At 35.8% G+C, this 21,722-nt stretch overlaps 1 protein-coding gene across 10 annotated transcripts in view; it reads right to left on the bottom strand.

The window, feature by feature from the left end:
• Positions 1 to 21,722, bottom strand: part of EPHA5 (EPH receptor A5) — a 372,969-nt gene that overhangs the window by 333,185 nt on the left and 18,062 nt on the right. For all 10 annotated transcript variants that reach the window (XM_020893703.2, XM_020893705.2, XM_020893704.2 and 7 more), the window contains exon 2: positions 8,464 to 8,528. In XM_020893703.2, coding sequence (XP_020749362.2) covers positions 8,464 to 8,528 — 65 coding nt within the window. The remainder of the gene's footprint in view (positions 1 to 8,463; positions 8,529 to 21,722) is intronic.

Raw genomic sequence — 21,722 nt, 5'->3', positions numbered from 1 at the left:
CAATCATAAAATCAATTAATTCTCAACACCACTTTATTATTCCTTATTCCTTAGTCCTGATCTTAGTATTACTGTTAGAATTATGTTCTAATGAGCTGAGACTGAACAAGTTTGAGAACCTCAATATAAAATGCTAACAACTGAGAAAGAAGAATGGAACTGAAGGAATCAACCTGCCTGACTTCAGGCTCTACTACAAAGCCACAATCATCAAGACAGTATGGTACTGGCACAAAGACAGAAATATAGATCAATGAACAGAATACAAAGCCCAGAGATAAATCCATGAACCTACGGACACCTTATCTTCGACAAAGGAGGCAAGGATATACAATGGAAAAAAGACAACCTCTTTAACAAGTGGTGCTGGGAAAACTGGTCAACCACTTGTAAAAGAATGAAACTAGAACACTTTCTAACACCATACACAAAAATAAACTCAAAATGGATTAAAGATCTAAATGTAAGACCAGAGACTATAAAACTCCTAGAGGAGAACATAGGCAAAACACTCTCTGACATAAATCACAGCAGGATCCTCTATGACCCACCTCCCAGAATATTGGAAATAAAAGCAAAAATAAACAAATGGGACCTAATGAAACTTAAAAGCTTTTGTACAACAAAGGAAACTATAAGCAAGGTGAAAGGACAGACCTCAGAATGGGATAAACTAATAGCAAACGAAGCAACAGACAAAGGATTAATCTCAAAAATATACAAGCAACTCCTGCAGCTCAATTCCAGAAAAATACATGACCCAATCAAAAAATGGACCAAAGATCTAAACAGACATTTCTCCAAAGAAGACATACAGATGGCTAACAAACACATGAAAAGATGCTCAACATCACTCATTATCAGAGAAATGCAAATCAAATCCACAATGAGGTACCATTACACGCCAGTCAGGATGGCTGCTATCCAAAAGTCTACAAGCAATAAATGCTGGAGGGGGTGTGGAGAAAAGGGAACCCTCTTACACTGTTGGTGGGAATGCAAACTAGTACAGCCACTATGGAGAACAGTGTGGAGATTCCTTAAAAAACTGGAAATAGAACTGCCATATGACCCAGCAATCCCACTCCTGGGCATACACACCAAGGAAACCAGATCTGAAAGAGACACGTGCACCCCAATGTTCATCGTAGCACTGTTTATAATAGCCAGGACATGGAAGCAACCTAGATGCCCATCAGCAGACGAATGGATAAGGAAGCTGTGGTACACATACACCATGGAATATTACTCAGCCATTAAAAAGAATTCATTTGAATCAGTTCTAATGAGATGGACGAAACTGGAGCCCATTATACAGAGTGAAGTAAGCCAGAAAGATAAAGACCTATACAGTATACTAACGCATATATATGGAATTTAGAAAGATGGTAATGATAACCCTATATGCAAAACAGAAAAAGAGACACAGATGTACAGAACAGACTTTGGGACTCTGTGGGAGAAGGTGAAGGTGGGATGTTTCGAGAAAACAGCATCAAAACATGTATATTATCAAGGGTGAAACAGATCACCAGCCCAGGCTGGATGCATGAGACAAGTGCTCGGGCCTGGTGCACTGGGAAGACCCAGAGGGATGGGATGGGGAGGGAGGTGGGAGAGGGGATCAGGATGGGGAACACATGTAAATCCATGGCTGATTCATGTCAATGTATGGCAAAAACCACTACAATATGGTAAAGTAATTAGCCTTCAACTAATAAAAATAAATGAAAAAAAAAAATAAAATGCTAACAAAAGGTTCTATGTAGGAAAAAATATGTACTCAAATAAGCAGTGAAATCTAGAATTGAGAGTAACTATGCATATTCTGGGGCTTTCATGGTGGTTCAGCAGTAAAGTTTCCACCTGCCAATGCAGGAGACACAGGTTCAAACCCTGAGTTGGGAAGATATTCTGCAGAAGGAAATGACAACCCACTCTAGTATTCTTGTCTGGAAAATCCCATGGACAGAGGAGCCTGGCGTGCTACAGTCCATTGGGTCACAAATAGTTGGACATGACCTAGCAACTAAACAACAGCAGCAACAAATGCAAACAAATGCATTGATATTTTACATCAATTAAGCCAGAAGTCACCCCGTTTTGCTTGTTTCTTTTTGCTTCTGTCTACAATAAAGACCAGTTCCAGAGAAAAAAAAATAGTTTACAAATCCGCTCTTTATTTTATTCTAAGTGAAGTGGAGTACTGAGTCCTACATTTGGGAGCTAAGGTATAAAAACTGCGAAGAGTTACTTATTTCATTGAACTGTCAAATGCCAAAGAGAGAGCTGAGTGTCTGTTCCTTTTAACTACCAAAATATTGCTTTCTGATTCTGTCTTGAAAACAGGGATACAGAAGTAGCTTTTTAATCAACCATTATCTTTTCTATTTCTTTAGTGGCTGAGGGATGACATGGTCCATTTGGGTACATTATCCTATCTTATCCTACAACAACACTACACGATAGATGACATAATAGCCACTCATCCCTGCTTAACAGGCAGGAAAGCTGAGATTCCCACAGGTCTCCAAGATTCAGAGGAAATTACAGATATAGCTGGGATGTGGAAGACCCAGGTTTGATCCCTGGGTTAGGAGGATCCCCTGGAGAAGGGAATGGCAACCGAATCCAGTATTCTTGTCTGGGAAATTCCATGGACAGAGCAGCCTGTTGAGCTACAGTCCATGTGGTCACAATGACTTAGCATGCACACATGTGTTATACATTTTTTCAAATGTATTATGATCTATTAATACCAATTAATAATGAGAGCTTTCATTTTTTGGGGTTCTCAAATCACTGCAGATGGTGACTGCAGCCATGAAATTAAAAGATGCTTGCTCCTTGGAAGAAAAGCTATGATCAACCTAGACAGCATATTAAAAAGCAGAGAGATTACTTTGCCAACAGATGTCTGTCTAGTCAAAGCTATGGTTTTTCCAGTAGTCATGTATGGGTATGGGAGTTGGACTATTAAAAAAACTGATTGCCAAAGAACTGGTGCTTTTGAACTGTGGTGTTGAGAAGACTCTTGAGAGTCCCTTGGACAGCAAGGAGATCCAACCAGTCAATCCTAAAGGAAATCAGTCCTGAATATTCACTAGAAGGACTGATGCTGAAGCTGAAATTCCCAACACTTTGGCCACCTGATTCAAAGAACTGACTCATTAGAAAAGACCCTGATGCTGGGAAAGATTGAATGTGGGAGGAAAAAGGGACGACAGAGGATGAGATGGTTGGATGGCATCACCAACTCAATGGGCATGAGTTTGAGTAAACTCTGGGAGTTGTTGATGGACAGGGAGGCCTGGCATGCTGCCATCCATGGGGTTGCAAAGAGTTGGACACAACTGAGCAACAACTGAACCCACTCTAGCTCATTTAAAACTTTCTTTGAGGTGAATTTTCTCTTCAGCATCAACTCCTCTTTTATATAAACTGGAAGTCTAAGAACTATCCAGAACAACTTATGTCTCTGGAGACCTAATTGTTTGGAGGAGTTCACCTCCTGGTAGGAGTATCAGTATCCTGGAAGACCTGGGTTTAAAATGGTCTCAATCTCTTTCCAACTGAATACCCCTGGATAAGTCAGTTACACTGAATCAGCCTCATTTTTTCCATCTGCAAAAAAATACTAATTATCTCTTTTTACACTGTCATTGTTAGTACCAAATAAATTTATGTAATAAATAAAAGTACTTTTTTATGGCAAGACAATGAGAAAGAATGACATGTTATCACATGTGCCGAACACATACATATTCCTCCCAGCTGTGTCACAAACTACTTGCATGACCTTGAGCAAAAACTGTAATCTTTCTGCCACTTCTGTACAAGTATAGAGAGAAAAGAATAAAAAACATTTCAGTTATCACATTGCCCTAACACTATAATAACCCTGGTTATAGCAGAGAAGAGAAGTTAGGCTCTGACTCATTCTCACTACTATAACTATTAATAGCTCTAGTATGTATACATATATAACCTACTAACCAAACTAAACAAGTACTATAACTAACTAACCAAACCAGGCACAAACTAAGTCAGTCACACATAGTTTGATAGTTCGTGCCTGGAAGAGTTCTAGCCACAAGCTAAGGGCCTAATATATATCTGTTGAATGAATGAATGCAGTGAATATACATAAAAGTTAACTTTTCTGTAACAAAGTACATGTACAGAAAAAAAAAAGAGAAAAGAAAAAGGGAAAGAGACTCCAAATTACTACTGTAAGGTGAAGACACACACACAGAGTCTAACACTGTGGTTACAAAGTACAAGCTAAAGCCAAATTTCAAAGGATGTGCCCTAAGATAAGTACTCAAACAAAACTAGGAAGAAACTCTCTCAGCAGGTAACAGTGAGAAAAATTTAAAAAATAAAGCCCCTCCTGAAACAAAATCCCAATGTTTGTGCAATATTGAAAAACGACTCCATGAAAATGTCAATATTGCAGACTATCAGCTTAAATAATTGAAGAGAAGCAGGGGGAATCTGAGTCAGACAGAAGAATTTTCTTAGTCTTCCAATAGCAGCCTTTGCTCAACTTTGGGCTGAAGAGGTCATGGAAATCTGCCAGCCCTGGCTTTCTGAAGCTTCCAACTAAACAGAAAAGTTGGAAATTCAGATTTTACATGAAATCGCCCAGTCTTTAAGTGCTGACAATGAATCCATGCAGATAGAGTCAAAAACAAAGAAACATAAAAACCTGATGGACTAGTGGATCCCAGTACAAAAATAGAAAGATCAAAGAAAGGATGTGTACTGGGAGCCAACACTGCCCAGCTCTACTTTCTGTCACACTTATTTAATCTACATGTAGAACTACATATCAGTAACGTATGACCCATTTCATAAATTAAAAAAGATTATCCTTCTAACAAATATTTTATTGAAGTTCTGTGATATGCCAGGAACTGAGCCAAGTTTTAGAAACACTGTATAGTGGTAAATATGAGCTTGCCATAAGAAATCTAAAAGTTCAAAAGCAAAAAAAAAAAAAAAAGAAGAGAGAGGACAACAGGTGCACTGATGCTTTCTAAGAAGTGTATGGTGTGTGTACATGACTACAGGGATGAGTAAGTGTTTCTTCTAAGTTACTTGCCCAATTCTCAGGCCTACATTTAAGGTATTATTTTGATTAGTCTAAAAATAAAAGAATAAAATATTTTTTCCTAAGGTCTGAAGTTCAGGAAAATGTTCTAGAAAAAAAAAAAATCCAGAATATTCTTCTTTACTTAGTAAAGTAAAGCCTTTGAGACTGGAGGAACTCTAGTCAAGACAGTCTCAGGAGAGTATTCTTTTACGGCATTATTGGGCTATATATAATGGCAATCCTCTGAGATCAAGGCTTTGAAGAGTATCCTGCCTGACTCACCCCCCTCTAGTACCTGCCCGACTACCATTTTCACCCTGATGGCAGATTGTTGCTTTGTTTTAAAGGCTACTTTAAAGAGCTGAAGAGGCAGGAAAGAGCACAGCTTACCTTAAAATGCCACAAACTTACGGTTCTACCAAGATTTAGTCCTTCTCTTGACTGTTCCCAGAACTACTCCAAGAGTTCGGTAAATTTCCAGAGTCCTGAAAAGCTGATTCTTATAATACTTTTCAGTTTTTTTCATGACTTTTATGGAAGAGAAAATTTTTGGATATCTTTACTAAAGAATTTTTGCTAACATTATGTCAATGATCTATATTTCAGTTAGCTAAATTATCTATTCATAAATGACTCAACCTAATAACAATATATAAAAAGTACAAGCAAATTTTATTGAAATTGCTTGTACTTTTATCTTATTTTCCTGAAAATATAATTTTAAAAGTTTCTTCAATTTGCATTCGGGTGAGTTTAACACAAAATGTAACACCTGGATTCCACACACATTCCTCATACTTGGATAAGTGCACATTTCACTAAGTTTTTCTAATTTAATTTCTTTTTCTACTATATTAACACCAGGCATTAGCAGTGTGGTTATATTAGCTAGTGGTTTCAAAAGAAACCACTCAAAAAATTACAAGCATTTTGGAAAAAAATACTCTTCGAAAAACTCTGAACAAAATTAGCAATATACAAACAATTATAACAGAAATGAAAAGTAAGGACGAGATTTTTAGAATGCCTGGAAATAGCTCATTCCCAAATCAAAAGAGAATGTTTTCATAAAGAAGTCAATTGTGCTTTATACAGAAATCACATTTAAAACTGAGTCATTTCCCTAAAACTATCTAGCTGCAACAACAACTACATCAGATTTACCCTCACAGTTACACTCTGTCCAAACTTTTCTGAATAACTACTGAATGGAAATATGAGAAATACAAAACTAAATTCAAAGAGAATGTGACAAATTTTCTGAGGCTTTAAAAAATTTAATTTCATCCCAATATGTCAGCCTCTTCTCAGAAAGGGCAATTCAAAATATTTATGCAATAAATCATCTTTGATATGTGAAAAAAATACAGAGAACAAAATATATTTACAGGTTCTCATAGATGGAGGTTAGCTAGACATCTTCCTGTATAGGAGGTGTACTTAAAGATGAAAGAAAGAAAATAACTCAGAGGTGGCCAGTGAGGGGAAGAAGGAAGAAAAAAATGGAAAAAGGAAGAACATAAGAAAAATAAAAGACAGATTAAGTGAATACCTTTATATTGGCACTGGCTATACTGAATACAAAACTGAGTGTTTTTATATTCAATTACAAATTAAATAAGAATTTTTTCACATGGTTTACCTTCATGTTTTAATATCATAACAATCTATTTGTATTACTTTATTTATATTATACCTCTAAATGTAACTATAATATTTAACAACCAAAAGGAAATACCAACTTAATGAAAAAGAGAAAGCACACAGAGATGAGGATGTTAACATATGTATTATTAGGCATTAGAACAATTAATACTACTCGTCCTATTTCCAGGTCTTCCCCAGTGGCTTAGTCCTAAAGAATCTATCTGCAATGCAGGAGCCTCAGGAGATTCAGGTTCAATCCCTGGGTCAGGAAGATCTCCTGGAGGAGGGCATGGCAACCCACTCCAGTATTCTTGCCTGGAGAATCCCATGGACAGAGGAACCTGACGGGCTATCGTCCACAGAGTCAAAAAGAGTCAGGCATGACTGAAGTGACTTAGCACACACATCCTATTTCCACAGAAATAATGTTCTAATGTGCTGCAGTCCATGCAGTTGCAAAGAGTCGTACATGACTGAACTGAACTGAATGTTCTAAATAAACGACAAATACACATAACATATTCATCAAGTGGAAAAAGATTTTAAGTTTTGGTTATTTTGGTTATTATAACCAGATTCGCTATGATATTTGATTCCTTAATTAGATTGAAATTAACCTTCAAGGTCATATGAAATATTATTAGTATGCATAATTTTAAAAATATATTCATGTATATACTATATAATTTTTAAGTATTCAAATTGTTTAAAGTCATTAAGTAATAAAAATATTCCATCAAAGTCTACATTGTTTTCAATATAACAGTCACACAATACAGTTAATGCTTTCTGTGTAACACAATGATTTTATGTCACAGTATTTTACTTATGTTTTCATTCTCCATCAGATAATAAGAATGTGGTTTTCAAAAAAAAAAAAAAGAATGTGGTTTTCATTAAGCAAAAGATACGGAATACTTTTATATAATATGTGTTTTTAGATGGTTAGCATTATAAATATTATCAATATGTTTATATTTTAAAACGCCTTACCTAATTTTCACCCCAAAGACTTTATTTTTAATGTATACCATACAATAATTTACTAATTAAAACAATGGTGGGTTATAAAAATCTTCCAATGAGCATCTTTTCTGAAAATTCTCAATAGAGAAAAATTCAAGAATTAAAAGAAAACCTTTGAATGATGACTAATGATATTAATCACAATGGAATGCAAAGGAATTTCTTATAATATTTTAATTCCCTAATGTAGTGAATGAATCATAATAAACTGTTCCCAGCGTTTGATTCAACACTGGTCATTGATTGACACATCAACTTTTACTTCCTAAGTCAATACAAACAAGCTAAGGGCATATTGCAGCAAATCTCTTTATTTATTTATTTGTTTTCTTTTTCAGATAAATCAATTCTAAAAATGTTGATTCTAGAATCAACTAAACTAAAAATGTTTAGTTTTAGGTTGATTCCTTCAACCTAAAACTCTCCTAAATGCTGAAAACTTCACATTTTTTTTTTTTATAGAGAAACAGTCAGAGAGGAAAATAATACATTTGTTGTTCGTTCACTAAAATCTCTTCTCAATTTCCCCGCTTTCCCCAATCAGACCTAATTTGAAGTCTCCTCCTTCTTCTTCACATATACACTCCTCTTTTCTTAATGACAAGAATGTCCGGAGAATACAACTATACAATATTTAAGATGATGTCTATTCAAGTAGTTTAAGCTGTAGGAAAAATTTCAGAAAGACTTACCCCATTTTTTGGAAAAGCAATCCATCCCAAGTCCCCCATGACAGTCCGTGAATCCAACAAATTCACTAAAAAAGAAAGAACACAAAGCTGTGTGAATTATACAAAAATACATCACCATTTCCATAAAGTTATTAAAAGCACATATTGTTTCCATAACTGAAAGTAGATTAAGTATTCATTATGATGAATACAAGAGTGACAATTTAAAGAAAGCATTATTAGGATGCAAGAGAACAAGAGATTTTGAATAACTATTTGGAGAACAATTATAGCAAAAGTATACAAACAAGTCATTACTCTAAATGTTCTTTTTTTTTTCTCTGGTCAAACAAGAATAAAGGGAAAGAGTTAATAAAAAAAAAGAATAAGATGAAAGGTCCACAGGAAACTCAAAAGGACCATGTCCTTATTTTTAAAGACTGTAGATCTTGGGATTAAACTGCAGCCATAAAATTGCAGCTAAGTATACTCTATTTTCTTCTGGAAAGCTGTTATGAAGCAATTAACAAATAATTTACATTAAATAGCAATAAACTATTCCCAAGCTTGTAACATTTTTGTGATATTAACCAAAATCTGTAATCCAAATTGCAAATTTAATTAAGAAATAAATCTACAGACTTTACCAAGCTTAGAAAATTGTAGCAGTTCTCAAGGTTGTTGCTATAGTTAAGTGCCTGTTGCACTCCCAAAGATACTTTCTACTTATATACAACCATAATCCAAAATGTGTTTCTTACAGAACTGTTGGCTACATTTTTGAAAGACATATCTCAATTATGGCTGAGTACTTTAAAATATTTATGATTCCCAAGACAGAAGTCATCAATGCAAAAGGAAGGAATGTAAGAGTATGTACACACACACGTACCCACACTCACAAACTTGCACACTCACACACACATACATACATAGACAGATACTCAAGGAGTTTAGATTTTAACAGGTTTATCACCTATCCCTATGAAATTAAAGTAGTTTAGATTTTTCCAGTAGTTATGGACATATGGACGAGAATTGGACCATAAAGAAGGCTAAGCACTTTTGAACTGAGGTGTTGGAGAAGACTCTTGAGAATCTCTTGGACAGCAAGGAGATCAAATCAGTCAATCCTGAAGAAAATCAACCCTGAAAATTCATTGGAAGGACTGATGCTGAAGCTCCAACACTTTGGCCACCTGATGCAAAGAACTGACTCACTGGAAAAGACACTGATGCTGGGAAAGACTGAGAGCAGGAGGATAAGGGTGAGACAGAGGATAAGATGGTTGGATGGCACCATTGACTCAACGGACATGAGTTTGAGCAAACTCCAGGAGACAGGGAAAGACAGGAAAGCCTGGAGCGCTGCAGTACATAAAGTCGCAATGAGTCAGAATGAACAACAACAAATGGTATTAATGTGGTCAAATGTTTTAGACCTAGATGATAGAACATTATCTTTCAAATATATTATACCTAAACTAAAAGGATCTACCTGGCGTGCTTTGCAGCTGAACCACTTTGAATGAGGATGGTAGTTGCACCCAAAAGAAACAACTAGGCTAACCCTGGTCAGAGCTACTGAAGCTTCCTTAACTGCATTCAAGAGTCAGTATCTTATAATGCCCGCAATTCTCAAAAAAATGGTTCATGGTGGGAGTGGGAGGGAGTCTCAAGAAGGAGGGGATATATGTATACTTGTGGCTGATTCATACTGTTGTAAAACAGAAATCGACACAATAAAACAATTAACCTCCAATTAAAATTGAAAAAATAATCAGGAAAGAAATAAATAAAAAGACAGTTTTATCTGCAAGGGTAAGCCTAGGGTACTAAGGGTTTAACAACTGATAGACTGAGAAATGCGTTATAAAACTGTACAAGAGAACATAAAATAAAATTATTATGACCAAGGAAATCTGGATCATAGCAGAAATGGAATGTTCCAATGTCCTACAGAAATTATGTGCATTTAGCCCTTATTATGAGAAGGAAAATGGCAACACATTCCACTATTCTTGCCTAGAAAATCCCATCAACAGAAGAGTCTGGTGGGCTACAGTCTGTGGGTCATAAAAGAATCGGACATGACTTAACAATGAAACAACAATGACCCTTATTATCCATTGCTTTATTTCATATTACATATGCAAGCATACATATGTTACACACAAAGGTAATAGTCTATATTAAATTATTAATGCAAAATAAGAAAAAACTTAAAAACCTTAAAAAACACAGATATACTCAATACTGTAACATACAACTGTCTATTTTCATTAAGTTCTGAGCTCTTTAACAATAAAAATGTATGTCTACAGAATGCTTGTATTAACTTAAACCTACATACAATAAGGTTTTTTCCCTAAATTATTTATATAATTTGCAGAATAATTATTGCTTAGAGGAAATTGACCCAAACAAAAAAACTGTTGTTTTAAAACAACAAAAACCAAAACCAAACAAACTCAAAATATTCCACCACCTTCTAACCTTGCAAACCTTCCAGTCACCCCACTAAATCTAATTTTTCAGGTATATTTGAATTTTTTTCTTTTAACTCTACTGTTGGCTCTTTTGGTTTCTATGGGAATTAGGCTACATTAAACTGAAATGTCCTTGTCCTCATTTTAGTCTTTTCTGGGTCATTAGGGCTGTGTCTAGACATGACTAAATATCAGGGGAGTGCAGAACCTAAATAGTTCTGTTTATTCATCTTTATGAGTCATTTTATTCACCTTTGATACTGAGCAGTAGCATATCTGTTTGGACTAAAGTAGAGCAAATGAGCTAACTAAAGGTGTTCTACTGTGAAGGCAGCTAAACTGAACTTAATTCTGTGACGACAAAGGAATGTGCATAAGAATTCGAGGATTCCTAATTAGCCTGCCATGAGAAACACAGCACTCTTTGTAAACTTCTTAATATGTGCAATTTGAAATATTCATTATTATCAACACAATTCCATGTGTCTAAAATTTAGTTACTCTCATTTGAATTAACCTTAATCAAAATGACTATTTTTACACTTTGTGGTTTAGAAAATATACATATATGAAAATAAATGAATGACCTCAAAATAATAGCTCTGATGCTAATATCATTTATTGGGAGTTTTCAATATTGGGACGTGTTACTGAATACATGAAAATAACTACAATAGGAATGCATGCTGCCTTTCTTTTGCTGGTCTTGTCAAAAGATTTTCTTCAAATAAATAGATTAGGAGGTTTATGGGAAATACATGCATGTCACTTTTCAGTGCTGCCTAAAATTGCTTTCCTCCTAGAAACAGATGATTTCATAAAATTCATAATGCAAAGCACATATTTACATATACCATTTTTACTGAACTGGAAATTGAGGGAAAAAAAGAAAAATTAGGTGTTTTAGGTAATTACCTGCAGACTACTATGTTATAATTTTGTTCATATAATGCAGAGTAAATTGGAATTTGATGCCTCAAGGAAAATAACTATCTAAAATTAGATCTACATACAATTAGATAGAAAGATAAATACAAATAGAGAGTATGAGAGTTTTCGCAAACCTCCAAGTTTTGCACATGCTGCTTTAGCTCTCTCAAATACCCTTCTCCCTTTGTGAACTGCTAACTCTTCATTTGTACTTCAAAACGTATTTTAGAAACTGCCTTCCCAGGAAACCATCTCTGATTCTCCTTTTCCTAAATGTGGGTGAGGTAATATTACTGAATATTTCATTAACACCCAATTCTAATCTCCAAATCATGGAATACACAAAACTGTTTTGTTCCCTTAAAAGTACACCATGTTTTTACTCACACCTATGAAAATAGCCTGCACTCAGAGCATATGTACAGTTGTCTGTTTTATGAATGGATCATTTGGTCAATGGGCAGATCAGGAGGGTGTGACTGAATCAACACACACCAGTAGTTTTCAACATGGGTATCTAAAAATGTCTAGAGATATTTTTGATTGTCAAAACTGGGAAGTAGGGGAACATTTTCTACTGGCATCGCATGGTTCTGAAGAAGCCAGGCATGCAACTGACTAAGTAAGCATCCTTCAATGCACAGCAAAATTCTCCTACCCTCCAGGAAAGACTTATCTGGCTCAAATTTCACCAATACCAAAGCTGAAAGACCCTAGTATACACCTACAGTGTTACTATAAAATGTCCACTTCCACAATTCCTTGCACAATACATCAGAGGCATGATCTTCATTAACAGAAGTTAACATATTTGGAAGAATTCCTTATGAATCAAAATACTACTCCTATCTAGGGAAATGAAAGCAATAAAAATTATAGCCTCATTTAGAGAAAAAAAGAGCATTATGAATACCCAATACTTCTAAATTATTTCAGTAACCAATGTAATAATTATTACAAGTATAATTATTTACATTTTAATAATTTCTGAACATTCACGATGGTATGCATGAAAAAGTTTTATGCCACTAATATTATCAGTGCTTCAATATCCTCCATTACTTAAGCTACTAACATAACACCAGTTTAGACATAGGATATAAATAAATATGAACTTTCAGAATTTCCTTTTCCAATTTCATTACTGAATTTATTAAAAAAGGGTTTGGCAGTAATGGAGCCCAGTCTTCTGTACTACAATTACAGTAATTAAATTGCTCTGAACAGTATATATGCTTGTTGTAAACTGCAATGAATACACAATGAGTATTGATCTTCATTGTACAACTTAATTAAAACTTGTCCGGGAGAAACCACTAATGAATATAATTAGAGGAAATGTTTGATACCACATTTACTCTGAAGGACATTAATTAGATATCAGAAATTTTATGGAAAATGTTTTTATTCAATTATTTAGATTTTACAATAAAGCCACACTATCAAACTGAGAGAGTCTTTAAGGTCATTTTCCCTCAGTCACTGTACATTTAAAATGAAGATGGGCATATTGGTTGGTACTCTAATCAGTAACTAAGAAGACTGATTCTCCAAGAGAAATAACTCTACAGAGGTTAGTAAGTATTCAGTCTACTGCAAATACCTAAAGTTATCACGGGAAAAACAAAGACTCACAAATATAGGAACTTTTTAGTAAGTAAAAATCAGTTAACTGCCTCACTAAATAACAGATTATAAAAGAAACTAATTCAAACTAATATTAGATATGTTTTAATTTTATTACTACACACTAATGATTTTAATGCTTTCCTGAACAGAGAAAAGCTCTTAAAGAAGTGACATGCAGAAAAGCCAGAGACTTGCTAGTCCATTCTTTTTGTTAGGATTCAAGACAAGGGAGGGCAGAAGAAGTAAAATGGAATATGCACAAAAAGTATCCTAAGGCTTCAACTTCACACATTCTAAAAATTAAGGAGCAATTGTAATTAATTATTCAAATATGCTCTTTAATGGTTTTAAGTTTCAAATATTTATAACTTGCTGTGTAGTACTCTTGACTCCATTGCTTCCTCCTTAATATCTTTCTAATATTAGCCACAAAAAGAAAAAAAAAATATTGGATTTTCCAGGAAAATGTTAGCTTGAGCAGAATGTATTTTAGGACTTTGAACAGTCAAAAGACAGCTCAAGGACACTTGGTCCCATCACCACCCATGGGTAATGCTTTGAAGGAATGTGTGATTCCCTGAGGGCAAGAAGGTAAAAGGAGAGCCAAAAGACATATTCTTAATCTTACATTGTTTCTGTTTTTCCTATGATCTTCATATTAACAAAGAAACACAATTGCAATGGTAGTCAGACTTCCACCAGAGCTGAAGAAAATACTTTGGATTAGTGGCAGGTAGCATGACATTCTCTTTCTCTAAATGCATTGAATCAAAGTCCCATTGAACACAGTAAAGTTCTGATGGATACCTGCTTTTTTATTTTCATTTAACAATATCAGAAAAGCTACTGAATTCAATTACAACACACACTTAACAAATTTGTGGGAATAAACCCCAGATATACAGCTGCCCAGTCTCTCTACAAGGTCCCATTCAGCACAGATGTGATTTCTTGCTTCTGGGTAAAATTTTATAATTTGACAACTGCTGCAGGGAACAAAGAACAGTTGGCAAAAGGAGTGCAGAGAAAGAAAACACGTGTTTCCCATTAGAAAACAAATTTGTAAATTCGGTAAGAATTATTTCTTAGGTTGAGAGTTGTTACACAATTTCTGGCATCTTTGCTTGAAAGCAAGGCTCTATAACTGTATTTCTACAGTGAATGGGAGAGTATTCATTTCTTTTACAATTCTCAGCCACATAATTATGTAATCTTTTTTATGAAAAAAGGGAAGGAAGCATATGAGAAAAAGGAACTTATTCAGTGTTTACTATGAATCAGGTTTGACTGTGTGGATCGCAACAAACTATGGAAAATTCTTAAAGAGATGGGAATACCAGACCACCTGACCTGCTTCCTGAGAAATCTGTATGTAGGTCAAGAAGCAACAGTTAGAACTGGACATGGAACAGACTGGTTCCAAATAGGAAAGGGAGTATGTCAAGGCTGTATATTGTCACCCTGCTTATTTAACTTACATGCAGAGCACATTATGAGAAATACCGGCTGGATGAAGCACAAGCTGAAATCAAGATTGCCAGGAGAAATATCAATAACCTCAGATATGCAGATGACACTACCGTTACGGCAGAAAAAGAAGAACTAAAGACCCTCTTGATGAAAGTGAAAGAGAAGAGTGAAAAAGTTGGCTTAAAACTCAACATTTTGAAAACTAAGATCAAGGCATCTGGGCCCATCACTTCATGGCAAATAGATGGGGAAACAGTGGAAACAGTGACATGTTATTTTTGGAGGGCTCCAAAATGACTGCAGACAGTGACTGCAGCCATGAAATTAAAAGATGCTTGCTCCTTGGAAGAAAAGTTATGACCAAACTAGACAGCATATTAAAAAGCAGAGACGTTACTTTGCCAACAAAGGTCCATCTAGTCAAAGCTACAGTTTTTCCAGTAGTCTTGTATGGGTATGAGAGTTGGACTATAAAGAAAGCTGAGTGCCAAGGAACTGATGCTTTTGAACTGTGGTGTTGGAGAAGACTTTTGAGAGTCCCTTGGACTGCAAGGAGATCCAACCAGTCAATCCTAAAAAAATATCAGTCCTGAATATTCATTGAATACGCTGATGCTGATGCTGAAACTCCAATACTTTGGCCACCTGATGCGAAGAACTGACTCATTTGAAAAGTCCCTGATGCTGGGAAATGTTAAAGGCAGGAGAAGAAGGGGGCGACAGAGGATGGGATGGTTGGATGGCATCACCGACACAACGGACATGACCTTCAGTAAGCTCTGGGAGTTGGTGATGGACAGGGAAGCCTGCCATGCTGCAGTCCATGTGGTCAGAAAGAGTCGGACATGACTAAGCAACTGAACTGAACTGATATATCATGCACTCTACTTTATCATATATATATAAGACATATCTATATCTATATGTGTGTGTATATATATATACATATATATATATATATATGTATATATATATATATTCTTTTATTTAATGACCTCAACAAACCTAGAAGGCTTCCCAGTTGGTGCAAGTGATAAAGGAATAGTCTACCAATACAGGAGACACAGAGATGCAGATCTGAACCCCACACCAGGAAGGTACCCTGAAGTAGGAAATGGCAACACACTCCAGTATTTCTTTCCTGGAAAATTCCATGGACAGAGGAGCCTGGCAGTCTGCAGTCCTTTGGGATGCAAAGAGTCAACACATCTGTGAATGCAAATGCACAAACCTCAACAGAACACTGGCAGCTTGCAGTCTCATTCAGAATCCTAGCAGGGAAATCAAGGAAGGAAGAAATCATGAGGCAATACCTGAGGCCTTTATGACAGACCATGAGCCTTGCTTATGGCTTTCCATAATCAAGTTCCTCATTTAAGAGCCTGGGCACCTAATACCTTGATTACACCCACCTATCTCCTAGGACACCCAAAAACCATGAAATAAAACACTTGTTATAAATGAATCTATTTGCACAGGAACCATGGCTATGAAACATGGCTTGTGAAAAATCTTACAAGCTATAAGATTGGTTTTGAAGGTTGTGATAACTAGGTTGTGAGTTACTAATGTTCCTTATGTTTTGGTAGGATATGGTCATGACTCCCCATGATACTCTCTCACCTTTCATCTTCAGTGACAGTGCATTTCTGTGGTTTTCTTTTACTTCTCTGGCTATGTGTTTCCATGATAAGCTACTCCTCCTCTATCAATCCTTCAAACCTTGGCTGTGATCAATACTCTATTTTTGTAGACTGTCTTATCACTCTATATCAATGATTCTTGCTGCTGCTGTTTACTTGCTCAGTCGCGTCCGACTCTTTGTGACCCCATGGACTGTAGCCTGCCAGGCTCCTCTGTCCATGGGATTCTCCAGGCAAGAATACTGGAGTGATTTACCATTTCCATCTCCAAATTTTAAGTCCGAGTCAATGATGCTTGACTCGGACTTAAAATGGGAATAAGAAAAGAACCTTTTGTAAAGAACAAATGTCTTGGCACCAGTCCATACATCCTGAATCAGATTATTCAGGATGGAGAATGGCTAGGATATTTCATTTTTGTTTGTTGGTTGGTTTTAGAGGTGATAGCACACATCCTTATGTAAGGATCCCTACAGAGGAGGGATGAACTTCCATGTCTTCAGTTGTAATGTAATATGAATAACTGTCCAAATCCATATATTTTTTTCATCTCTTTCTCTCCTGAAAGTCCAACCAAATTGTAAAACTATCCATTAGTTATTAATACATACATGACTTGTGGTCATTCCAAATTCAACCTGTCCCGAAATGAACAAAGTATCTTCCCTGCACACACAATAAGAGGTCCTCCTCCCATTGTCTCTTATTTCAGGGAACGCAATGGCATAGAATCAGCTCTTCCATCTAGATATCTGTGAGTCACCTTTGCCTTCCTTCACTTATAGCCCCCATACCGAATCAGTAACCAAACCCTACCAATGCTAACTCTATCCTGCATATAACTCTCTGAACTACCTGCTCTATTTCATTCCACAGCAGAACCAGCCCAGTCAAATCCTTGCCATAATTTTAACTTGATAAATCTCCTAACTGCTTTCTTAGCAGAGAGGCACGATCCTTGAAAATGTCTACAAAAGACTGCATCCAGAAAGACATTGCTAAGCCACCAATGTGGTCATTCCACACTCTCCTACTTCAAAGCTTGTAGTTGTGTCTTATTGTTTTTAATGTAAGTTCTTCCAGAATAATTGGTCTCTATTTTCTTCTTTAGTTTTAATCAGGCTTTTCCCTCTTTCTCTTTCCACAATTTAGCAATTCTGCACTTATTTCAGTTCCAATTATGTGGTATTACTATTGATTCAGTTCTGTCCAATGAGCTGTGAAGGTGATCTGCAAGTGAAAGGAGCTTTTATGAAGGAAATATAAGAAAGGGACACTCCAGGCTGCCTTAAAAGTAGCTGGATATGGGTATATTCCCTGGAACTTATGCAGCCATCTAAAGTCAGCAGGAGAGCAAAGCCTACAGATTAGGTTGGAAGAGCAAAGGGATGAGAAGTATTTGGTCCAGATTATATTCAGAGTTGCTAATCCACCTAAATTTGAAGTCTGCTTCTCTTAGGACCTTCTGTTATATGGGAAATAATCAGACGCTGTTTAATCCATTGGGAAGTGATTTGCTGTAATTTGCAGAGCAAGACATCTTCCTCACATACAACTGCTAAGTAGAAGAAATTGGAGGCAAACTTTAGTCTCTCTTATTCCACAAGTCTGTTCTTCTTCTGTCATGTCTCAATACTTCTGACTTAAAGATATTTGACTTGAAGAATTCCAGTGATATTTTAAACCATCAGATTATCTTTGAATTGATATCAAAGAAGATGATTGTTTTGTCTTTCTAAATCTTATCAACTCATTGTTGATTATGAGCAACACTCATTGCCTTTGTTTATTAAAACAGATGCACCTCTTTTCATTTTGTTCTTTTTGCCTCTTTCTATTCATTTTGTTTCAAAACATTTTTCATCATCATAAACAAAGAACTTTTAGCCACTGCTCTTTGAAAACTAAGCAGTAGCACAGTGATACTATGAAGCATGCAACCCAGAAGGAAGCAGAAATCAATCAGAAACACATGCTAAAGGTTTTGAATTGTTAATATACTCTAAAATTGTAAACTCAGCGAGATGGCAGAGAGGGACTGAAAATTCATATCCACAAGTAGTCCATACAGAGTGTTTATGCAAAGGTAACTATGAAATCCACTGACAGTAAAATTATGACTAATGAGCAGTCTGTTCCCTTCACAGGACACACAGCGTGAAAAGAGCAAAACCATATGGTTTTCAGCAGCTACCTTGTCAGGTCCAGTAACCAAACTTGTCTAATTTTACATATTGTTTTTATTCTAAAAATTAAAGTCAAACTAGATGACATAACAGGCTTGGAATCTGTCATAATACAGAATACGCTCACTTAATTCCACTCTACAATGTATGTAAATAATATATGATGCTCTTTCTTAGAAAATGGAATCCTCAAATCCTCAACATTTGAAATAAATGCGCACATTCAAATTCACTTTGAGAATGGTTCACTGCACAAAGAATACTCATCACTCCTATGGTTTTGGTTTGTAACTCTGTGAGATTGTAGAAGTGATTTTACTCTCAGGGTTTCAGCTCTCGTATTTGTAGTATCAGTGACTAATACTAATGAAATTATATGTTTCTGTAATTAATAATCATTATGTCACTTACTCCTAACAATGATCCTTTGGTATGCTATTTTCCCCACTTTACAAACAAGGAAACTGCAGTTGAGGAAAGCTAAACAGGGCAGGGGTCTGAGGCCACTGGAGTGGTTGCCATTCCCTCCTCCAGAGGATCCTCCTGATTTGGGGACAGAAGCCGCACCTCCTCTGTCTCCGGTGTCTCCTGCAATGCAATCGGATGATTTCTCTGCTGAGCCATCAGGGAATCCCCAACAAACACACAACCAGAATCTAAATCTATCTAACTCTGGAGCGCCTTTTCTTACTTCTGATCACATCTGCCCCAGTGTGACTTACTGAGTCCAAAAGTCCCCTCCTTTGAAATTCTTAATTTCTATATATATTCAATGACTTTTACTAAATCAATGAATTTTGAATAACATGTTACAGGAGCCAGCATCTCCCATAATGCTCTAGTGGCACTGTAGATAAGATAGAAATTCTCAGATCTATTAGTATAAACAGGAGACATTAGTTTTTTCCTGGAAAAATTACAATTTAGTATCAAATTCCCACCAACAAGGTGAAAGATCTTGGAAAGCAAAAGGGCAAGATGAATCCTGTCTTCCTAATTTTTATTTTATTATTCATTATGTTTTAAGCATGTCATTGGGACAAAACAGAGTATAAGTTTGTCAAAATATACCTTATTCTTAAATATCAAAAAGCATACATAAAATGGAAAATGTATGCAAGCTGACTCATTTGGAATGAATCCTTACCCTAGTCCCTAATTACTCCTAATGTTTGATTGAAGTATACCAAATTGCAAAACAATCTATATAACAATTAGCTTTCCAGCCTTCAGGGTAGGATAAGATGATTAGATCTGAACTTGTACTAAAACAGAGAGAAATCTGCACAAATTCAGTTTGAATTTTAAGGTGATGGCATTTCAAAACTGCATAAACAAATCTACAGCCTAGTAGTCTTATTGTGAAATGAAAAGTGGACCAAATGTTTGCTGGCAACTTGAGTCATTATCCCCATGTCAGTCTTATGGCTTAGTTAAAACTGAATTCTGATGTAAACTCTACAGTATAAAATTTTGTCATCTAAAATGGTATCTATATTACAATAAACCCTTGGATAACAATCTGTCCTCAAAAGCAAGTCAAAATATAGAGCAATACAGAAAGAAGTACAGGCAAATACTGTGTCCAATAACTAGGTGGCTGAACACAAACATTTTAGTATCCAGCTTTAATTATCAATTTCAAAATAGCTAGAAAGATTTATTACAGCAGGAAAGTAATTTTAAATCATTTCATAAAATTATGTATCTTTACAAGTTCTAAGATTGATGATCTAGTAGCAATAATTCTTGCCTAGTTAATCTGGTGCCTAAAATGCATTTTTGGTCAAAATATAACCCTAGTAGTTGGCTACTTCTCCTTTCACAATGTGTATAAAGGAAAAGAAAAAGATAACTAAAATGAAATAAGACAAAAGTATTTTCTCATTTCAGTAGTACTCTATCAGATGTTATTTTATGCCCATTAATTACTCACATCCTTTCTTCTTCCTTGGTATTAGAATCCCACTTGTGCTTGGAGGGTAATGTGTCTACCAGAAAATGGGTCATGACTGGCCTTAGCAAATAACAATCCTCATGTTTCTATAATTTTAGCCTCCACTGAACTGTGGGGCCTTGTTACATAGATCTGAAATTTCCCTTGTCAGTTTCTGGAAAAGTTTTGTTGTCTCAGCTGAAGGAATAGTGCAGCTGAGATAATTCTTGACTCTTCTCTTTCCCTTCCTCTTGCTCTGAACTGGACGTGATGCTTGGAGGTGCACCAGACTTCGGTCAACCATGAGGAAATAGGTTTGTGAGTAAAGTGAAAAAAGACAGAACGACATACAAGACATTAAGCCACCGAACCCAAACACCAGACATCTACCCTGAAACCTCTTCCTCAAACATTTTTTAACCCTCTACATTGTAAGTTACTGTTGAAGAGATTTATTATTTTCAACCTAGTTATATGTAATACAAATAATATATAAATAGGAAGAAGTCTAGTTCACTGCTTTAACTTCTATTCAAGTTCTATGGACACCTGCAATGAATGAGCATTCATTTGTTCACAAATATTATTAAGCATCTACTTAAGTACCAAGAAATGTTCTCGTCCTTGGGGATATTTCCCTTGTGCCTCAGATGGTAAAGAATGTGCCTGCAATTCAAGAGACCCAGGTTTGATCCTTGGATTGGGAAGATCTCCCACAGAAATGAATGGTTACCCAATTTAGTATTCTTGCCTGGAGAATCCCATAGACAGAGGAGTCTGGCTGGCTACAGTCCATGGGGACACAAAGAGTCAGGTATGACTAAGCAACTAAAATTTTCACTTCACTTTTTACTTGGAGTTTTACATCAGTGCATACAACAGGAAGTATCTTGTTGATTATTCAACCTTCCAGTTGCTTAGCCCTGAGGATAGACACTAGCTTGAATTTATATTACCTGTGAAATAATCCTGCTGTATTCTGCGATTCAGACTCTCT

Source organism: Odocoileus virginianus, chromosome 29 (assembly GCF_023699985.2).
Source record: "Odocoileus virginianus isolate 20LAN1187 ecotype Illinois chromosome 29, Ovbor_1.2, whole genome shotgun sequence".
NCBI lineage: Eukaryota > Metazoa > Chordata > Mammalia > Artiodactyla > Cervidae > Odocoileus > Odocoileus virginianus.
The sequence above is the reverse complement of the archived record's forward strand: the minus strand, read 5'-3'. Positions and strand labels throughout refer to the sequence as shown.